This window comes from Orycteropus afer, unplaced genomic scaffold (genome assembly GCF_000298275.1).
Source record: "Orycteropus afer afer isolate SDZICR_OR568_19922 unplaced genomic scaffold, OryAfe1.0 scaffold00217, whole genome shotgun sequence".
Lineage (NCBI taxonomy): Eukaryota > Metazoa > Chordata > Mammalia > Tubulidentata > Orycteropodidae > Orycteropus > Orycteropus afer.
In genome coordinates, this window is record NW_006921804.1 from 1,001,526 (window position 1) to 1,010,432 (window position 8,907).

The window sequence follows — 8,907 nt, forward strand, 5'->3', positions numbered from 1 at the left end:
TCAGGTCCCTGCCAGACCACAGCTCCGTATGTCTCCTTTTTTGGTATTTTCACAGAAATTCTTCTGCTAGTTGGGGTTTAGTCTACTTCTGTATCCTTCCCTTCAAGGCTCAGCAGTCCAAGATTATCTTCTGTGTCTGGGTCAATTAGTTTCCCTTTTCTTTGTTGAAGAGGGTCTGTGCAGTCCTTCTGCCTAGTCTGCCATCTTGCCGGAACTCGACTCTGCCAGTCTTGATCCCTCCAAGTCTACCAATACTCTGTGATCACAGAGCTCTGGCTCAACCCTCTCTTCACTACCCCAGAACTAAGAACAAAGGCCTTAGTTTGACATCCAAGGCCCATTGTCATCAGGCCTCGGCCTCTCTCTAGCCCCATCTCTCATCACTGCCCCCCATATACTCCAGCTACTCCGACTCACTTACTTGTGGTTTCCCCAGAAAGCCTTTTCACTCTCTCTCACCTCTAAGCATTGGTACATGCTATTCCCTCTTCCGGATGTGCTCCTCCCTACCCCATCCCACACCCCTTCTCAGGCTACCTCCTACTCATTTGTCTTATCTTAGCTTATCTCCCTCCTGGAAACCTCCCCAACCACCCAAGAACGGATTAGTGCCTGCTCGATGTGCTCCCATGGCCCCAGCTCTACCACATTCCTCTCTGACTTCACCTAAAATGTATCCTTGTCTGGCCCCCCATTAGAACGCAGCTCCCCTGGAGCAGTTCCTACCTACGATGTTCACTACTGTGCTCTTGGCTCCTGGCAGCAGAAAGGCAGCTCAACACTGAGCAAGTGAATTAATAGTGAAAATAAAGAGGAAAACAAAAAAGCTCAGAGTTTATTATTGTCTACTTCAGTGTCAAACTCCAATGGGAAATTATTTAAGGAAACCCAATTCATTCCTTCAGACATGTACTGAGAGCCTACTTAGTAGAAGACATGGAGCTTGGAACTAGAGTGCTTTAAAACTGGAGGGGCACAACACTCTTACAGACCAAAGTCACCCTCATCTGACCATCATGAACGCTCTAGCTTTCTCCAGGGATTTTTGCTCAGAAAACAAAAGTACCAACTTGAACAGACCAAAACAGGGAAACTGAACCAACTGAGGGCTAGGATTATGCTTTATTTACATTATCCATGTCACTGTTCACCTCATGAATTTAGTAAATTGTGTTTATGAAGTAGGGACAGAGTTAGGAGTTCTCAGTTTTCCACCACTTCAGCTACCCCACATGGAAGATTCTACAGCCTCTACCAGCAACTTTTTCTAACGTTAACTAAGAGCTAGAAATGTAGAGGGAGGCGGGCTGGTTCAAAATGCCATCTTCTGCACTCCTCACCTGGACATCACAATTTAAAAATAAATAAATAAAACATTGCCATTCAGTCAATTCCCACACACAGCAACACTATATGACAGAGTAGAACTCCCCCATGGGCTTACAACCTCAAGACTGTAAATCTTTACAGAAGCAGACTGCCTCTTCTTTCTCCCACAGAGCGGCTGGTGAGTTCCAACCACTGACCTTTTGGTTAGCAGCTGAATGCTTTAACCGCTGTACCACCCAGCTCCTTATATCACAATGAGGCTGAAATAGGGAGAAAAAGGAAGAGGAAAAAAAAGAGAGAATTATCAAGGAAATCAGATTATTTTCCTTGCCTCATTCAGGGACCTTCCTTTATCCCAGCTTAAATCGAGGCCAAGCTAAGTTTTGCTGAAGCAATAACAGGTGTTTCTGGTTCCTAGACTTAGAAATGACAGGCTCAGGTGAGAAAGAAGAGAGAAATTATAAGGAAGAAAAGTGTGGAGTAAGTAGTGAAGGAGATCCTGGAACCTCTTCCATGAAGACTCCTTATTCATTTGAGTTCACTCAGCCAGAAAATATTTAGGAAGCACTGGTGGCATAGTGCCTAAGGCATTTGACTGTGAGCCAGAAGGCTGGCAGTTCAAACCCACCAGCCACTCCTCGGAAGGCAGGTTAGGCAATCTACTTCTGTAGTGATACCACCTCGGAAACCCAAGGAGGGGTTGCTATGAGTCGGACCCGACTCGATGGCAGTGAGTTTGGTTTTGGTTTACTATGTTCCAGGTATGTCTTAACCACTAGGAGAATAGCAGTGAATATAATAAACAATAATCCTTGCCTTCACGAAATTTATACACTTGTGGAAGGAGAGGCAAACAAAATAAATAATATGTTAGACGGCGGTAAGGGCTCTGGAGAAAAATAAAACAAAGAAAGGGCAATGGAGAGTGCTGGGCGATGACCCAAGCCATGTCATCAAGTAGATCATGACTCATAACCACCCAGTCGGACAGACCAGAACTGCCCCATAGGGTTTCCAAGGCTGTAAATATTTACAATATTTATGGATGCAGACTGCCATAACTTTTTCCCTCAGAGCACTGGTAGGTCTGAACCACTATCCTTTAAGTTAATAGCCAAGCACTTTAACCACTGCACCACCAGAGCTAGTGGGTAATACTGAGGAAAAAAAAAAAAAAAAAAAAACCTCAATTCCAACCCCTAATTACCCTCATTGGGTTTCCAAGGCTGTAAACATTTATGGAAGCTGATTGACTTACTTCTGTGGAGCAGCTGGTGGGTTTGAACCACCGACCTTTTAGTTGGCAGCCAAATGCCTCAACCATTACATCACCAGAGCTCCCTATAATGGGTGATAAGAGATTGGAACTTTGATAGGCTAAAGAATCCACAATGAGAACATAGCTTTTAAGCCAAGATTTGAATGAGGTGAGGGAAAGAACATTAGGTATCTGGGGGAAGAAGCTGAAACAAGTATAAAAAATGGAAACATCTCCCAGCAGAGTAGGCAATCTGAAGAAAACCTTGAGTGAGAATAAGCTTCTCTCAGAGGGTTATCAAAGGTGAGCCAGGGATTGGTCAATTAATTTCAGAGGAGAGGAAAGGAAAGAACTCCACCGTAACTCTAAAACACTACCTGCCCCTAGACTTAATGTCCCCTTTTTCTAGCCCCAAAGCACTCATTCCAGAAGAGGCCTGGTGGTTATTTTTCTGCCTCCAAAGTGGAGGAAACATCATAAACTTGGCTACTTCTTCTAGAAATACTACCCAAGCATCCTTTCTCTTTCCGAGGAGTGGCTGGTAGGTTTGAACCGCCAGCCTTCTAGTTACCAGTCAAATGACTTAGGCATTACACCATCAGAACTCCCCCTAATTCACCTAGGTTTGATGATACCTAAATGGTGAAACTGAGGCATAAATCTGGAGTTCACACAGACTAACCTCTCAATCTTCACTGTGCCTTTTACCGGGAAAGAGCTTACAGGCTGGATGCCTGTTGTTCATCTGTAAAATGAGTATACCATCTCCCAGCGTTCTCGAATAACTGAACAAAAGGACCGATGTCTGGCAAATGATCTGCACTCCACAAATACTCAGTTTCTTCCCTAACCTCCCTCAAGAACGGAATCCAGGATTCCTATTCTTTTCCACAAGGCCCTGATGCTTCTAGGTAACAAATGTCATTCATTATTTATCTCTGTGTTGCTATAAAAGGACTTTAGTTTACAGATAAAGGAAAAGGTTGGTCCCCAATGTTCAGCAAAGGCTAAGGAGTCCTGTCTCCTGTCACTTTTTCAGATGCCAGATTTTATCCTGTTCTTGTTATGGGAAGAGAGAAGAATGCTAGCCTGAGGAAAGCAGAAGTGGAAACAAGTGCCCTTGGGCCCCGGCCTGTCAGTGCTGGGTGATGAGAATATACCTCCCTTCCGCAGGTGAGCCCAGCTTCGAGAACCACGAATGGACAAGTACCCTAACGCCCCAAAGTTGACAAACTTCAGTTCACTTAATCGCACTAAGGATTCCAAGGTCTTTGAGGCCATGGATGAGTTCACAAGAGGGAGCACCATCATCTCTACAAGTCCCTCCTGCAGCTGAGCCCATGTCCAAATACGATGGACAGTTTGAGGGTGCCCTCTCCCAATACTCACATCCCCCTTGTGCAGCTCCGGCGCCGCTATCTTCACGGGCTCTGTCCTCTTCTTTGGCTTGGGAAGCCCCAAGGGGGGCCCGGCACCGCCGATAGGGGGGGGCAGGCTGAGGCCAGGGCCTCGGGGCGAGGGCAGCCCCAATCCCAGCCCCTCCCCAACTCCCGCCGCCTCAGCCGGGCTCACTCCTGGAGGTGGGGGGAAGCCTCCAAGGCCGAAGGGCAAGGGGGGAGGAGGTTGAAGCCGGGGGTCTCCTGTGGGTGGAGGGAGCAACAGCGGCGGGGGAAAGGCCGGGGCCAGCATCTGGGGAGGCGGGGGCAGCATAGCCGGACCCTTGGGTGCAGGGAGAGAAGCGAACAAGCCCCCTAGAGTGGGCCCAGACGTAGGGGCCGCTGCCTCCTCCTCCTCCGGCTCCGGCTCAGCCTCATCTGGCTCACTCTCATCGCTGCTGGCGTAAGCAACCAGCGACATGGCGCCTCCGGCCTTTGGGGCGCCCTTGCCGGCAGGTGAGGCCTACTTGAGACCGGGGATGTCCGGAGGCCTAGTGGGCCCCGCCACTCGGCGGGGCAGGAAACCGAAGAGCCCGCCTGCTCCGTACTCTAGGACCAGCCCCAGAAGGAGCCCATGGCCACGGTTGATTTCCACCGAATAAGGACTCCCTCTTCACTTAAGCTCCCAGTCCCGGGCAACTACACACAGCTAATGGCCGCCGAGTCACTCCACCTCCTCGTCGCCTCACCAATATAGGAACTACAACTCCCAGAGAGCACTTTGGCCACAGCCCCGTTCTCCACCACAGGGAGCTTAGAGCAAAGCACAGCGGGAGATGGAGTCCGAAGAAAGATTAAGGGGCGCGCAAAAAGACAGGGGGAAACCCGCCTCTGACGCGAAGACTCCTGGAATAAGTAGTTTTTTTGGTAGCCAGACAATTCCTAGGTGACTACAAGCCCCATAGGGCACCACGGTAGTCACGGAGCTGGAGAAAAGAGCATTTCGGTACTTGAAGTTCTCTAGAGTAGCAGGTAGGACGCTAAGACTTATGGGAGTTGTAGTGCCCTTAGAAACTGCAAGTGATGTCGGGAATGAGAAGGGGCTCTGGGAAAGTGGCGGATTGAGGAAAACAGCTTAAAGGGAAAGTGATGTGTAAGTGAAGTGAAACCTGAGTCGGCTGAGATTTAGAGTTACTAAGACTCCAAAAAAAGACAGTGACGGAGAGAGTTGTGCGAAATTGGGCTGCAAACCAGAAAGAAGCGAAGCCGCAGGTCTAATAATTAATAAACATCTGAAAGCGGAAATAAATGTGACATAAGAGGGCGGAGGTGACCTCTTTTGCCATGAACAGGGAACACATCCAGAAGCACGCCTTGCCCTGCCAGCCTGAGGTCTGGTCTCCTGCAACAACCAGTGAGACCGAAAGAATCAGGGACATGGAAGCCAGAGCCTGCTCCAAAACCAAACTAAACCCACTGCCGTCGAGTTGATGCCAACTCAGCTACCCTATGGACAGAATAGAACTGCCCCATAGGGTTTCCAATGCTGAAACTCTTTAGGAAGCTCCCTGTCCCATCTTTCTTCGGCTGATGGGTTCAAACTGCTGACCTTTCGGTTAGTTGTTGAGCATTTTAACTGCTGCACCATCAGGGTCCCTTCAAAGGCCTGGTACTTGAGATTAATCCTTTCTCAGCTCAGCAGGATCAAGAGGTAGGCCCCCAATCATGCCCCATCACAGTTCTAAGGAATCACCTGAGTCCATCCCTATCTGCCTATGCCCTCACCTATCCATCTACATCTTTCTATGTCTGTGCAAGGTGTTTGCATGCCTTTGATTTTGTGCTATCTTGTTACATCTGTCTCCATCCAGGTTTATATCATCCACGTTAATTTGCGTCCTTTTCCAGCTCATTTTTGTCTGCCTGTGATGGATGATATACTCTGCACCTGTCTTTCCCTGTCTGCCTATGATTTTGTGTCCTGTCTTGTTGATCCGTTTTTGCCCTTCCCTATCTGCTTGTGACTGGATGCCCTCTAATCAGCCCTGTCTGTGTGTCCTTTACATGCTAATAATATACATCTCTGGTGGCATAGTGCCTAAGGCATTTGACTGCTAACCAGAAGGCTGGTGGTTCAAACCCACCAGCCACTCCTTGGAAGGAAGGTTGAGCAATCTACTTCCGTAGTGATACCGCCTTGGAAACTCAAGGAGGAGTCTCTGTGAGTCGGGTCCAACTTGATGGCAGTGTGCTTGTGCTGGGCTGTGGATGTCATTTCCCTACCCCCAGACAGCAAAAAAATTCTACTAAGCTCAGTCCATGAAAAGACTGTTGAGGTTTCGAGAGAAGACTAAAAGGAAGATGGTAAAGATGGTAAGGATGACAACAATGAAGAGGGACTGGGAAGGGCCTAAGATCGACTCTTCCACCAGACAAGCCTGCTATGTCCCCCCTCCATGTGTCTGAACCCTACCCTGCTTTCATAGCCAAGCTCATATGCACCTTCTCTATGAAGACTCCTCAAATCTATTTGTTCCCTACTCTGGATGTCCAGAGCATTTTTTTTCTGTGCACCAGATCTCAAACTGTAATATGCATAAGCATCACTAGAATGATTGTTAAAAATGCTAATTCCTGAATTCCAGCCTACGAAATTACTCTTCAGTAGGTGCAGGGTGGAGGCCAGAAGTTGGTTTTTAATAAACAACTTAGCTGATTACAAAGCAAGAGCACTGAGGACCACTGAGAAACCAGACCTTCAAGTCCTACCCTGAAGCTAGTATGCTTGACACACCAACTTCTAAAACCTGCTTTTCAGTCTGAGTTCCCCAACCCACTCTCTGATGACTTTGGGCAGACAGTTCTCTTCTCTGAGTCTCACAGTCCCCCTTTGACAAAAAGACCATTAAGGAGCTCTGTCCTGCTTCTAAGGAGACCTGATGGTACAGTGGTTAAAACATTCACTGCTAAGCAAAAGGTTGGCTGTTAGAACCTACCAGCTGCTCTGCAGGAGATAGATGTGGCAGTTTGCTTCTGTAAAGATTTACAGCCTTGGAAATTCTATGGGGGCAGTTCTACTCTGTCTTAGAGGGTCACAATGAGTCAGAATCAACTGGAAGCCAGTGGGTTTGGTCCTACTTCTGTGAGAAACACCTGAAGTTAACACACAGTGAAAGTAATTTATAAACCAAAGAGAATGGGAAATGTTTAAAGGGAAATACCTGTGTTTGTTACTGGTCAAAGCATCTTGCTGCCCAGCACAGGAGAGAAACCCCTTAAGGGGTTTAACATTGTTTAACAAATATTTTCTAAACTGGGTCCTCTTATTGTAAAGACTAATGATTCATTTTTCATGGATGAACTTGGAGGACATTATGCTGAGTGAAATAAGTCAATCACAGAAGGACAAATACTGTATTCATTCATTATTGTAAAAAGTCAAGGAAAGGTTTACATATGGAAGGAAACTTTCTTTGTTGGTTACCAGGGATGGGAGGGAAACGGGGAACACTGGGGAAAAAAAAAAACCTAATGATTAATTTTATTAGATACATATACCCTGCCATCAAAAAAGATTGTCTTCATGCAGTACATGTACAATGGAATACTACTCAGCCAGTAAGAGAAATGAAGTTTTGATAAATGGTACAATACTGATGGAGCTTGAAGACATTATACTGAATGAAATAAGCCAATCACAAAAGGACAATATTATGTGACCTCAGCTATATAAAAAAGAAGAAAAGGCAAATGCATAGGAACCAAAGTTCATTGGTGGTTACCAGGAGTGGGAGGGAGGGGTAAAGAGGGGTTAACGGTGATGGAACTATTATGCTGATTAAGGGTAGGTTTGCACAGATGATTACTGCAATTGCTGTCAGTAAGGTGTATACCGGTAAAAAGTTGAATTGACAGATTTCCACATGCAGAAAAATGAAACCGTATCCATCCCTCATACCTTTCACAAAAAGTAAATTCAAAGTGGGTTACAGACTGGAATATGCAATCTGAAACTATAAAATTATTAGAAGAAAATGCAGGGGCAATGCTCCTGGCCTAGCTGCACAAAGGACTTGGGGGCAGCAACCTCCAACCTCCTCTAACGGAATCACAGTCAGCAGCCCAAGGCAGAAGTCAGACATGCCACCACCTTCCGATCTTTTTACCAATTCTGACACCAACCTTCCCTCCCACAGCACTCTCTACTTCTCACCTGGGTTCATTCCATAATTCGGTGCAATGGCCAGACAGTATTCACGATTATGAAGTTTATTAGGGAAACAACAAGTTACAATTCAGGCTCAGGAACATTCAGGATATGATTCTTCAATCAGGACAACCTCCCCTCGGTCATGCCCACAGGCACACCTCTCTTTCACTCTTGGCCTCTAGGCCTGAGCTTTGCCCTGCTCAAGCAAGTGTTCCAAAGTTCTTTCAGTTCTGCTGATAGGTGCACCCCACTCTCCCAGGAAGCCTCCCACCCAAAGGCACTCAGCTTTTTCACTCCATGAGCTGGCAAGCCCACCCCTCTGGCTTGTGCTGGTCTTTCAGTTCTGCTGCCTCAGCTGCTGTCATCTCTGTGCTGTCTCTCTGACAAGAAAGTCCAACACAGGGATCTCGGGTCCAAGACGCACTCCATGCCTGGCTGCTCACTCTTTTTTTAAAATTATTTATTTATTTATTTATTTTTTAATTTATCTATCTTTTTATTTATATTTTTATTTCTTTATATTTATTTATTTGTTTATGTGTGTATGTATGTATGTATGTATGTGAAGATTTACAGAGCAAATTCACTTTCCATACAGCATTTCACATATACTTTGTCTCATGTCATTGACCACAGTTTACCACAATGTAACAGCTCCCCTCCCACTTCCTCCCCATAGTTACCTCTTCCCAGTGTCCATCCCTCCATACTGGCTGCTCTTTCTTGCTGGAAGT

The 8,907-nt window shown here is 46.5% G+C and overlaps 1 protein-coding gene across 1 annotated transcript in view; it reads right to left on the minus strand.

Moving 5' to 3' along the window:
• The window catches only part of PRCC (proline rich mitotic checkpoint control factor), a 37,314-nt gene extending 32,870 nt beyond the window's left edge, over positions 1-4,444 (minus strand). The window contains exon 1 of the mRNA XM_007948420.2: positions 3,977-4,444. Within this exon, the coding sequence (XP_007946611.1) occupies positions 3,977-4,444 (468 nt within the window). The remainder of the gene's footprint in view (positions 1-3,976) is intronic.
• Positions 4,445-8,907: the final 4,463 nt, after the last annotated feature.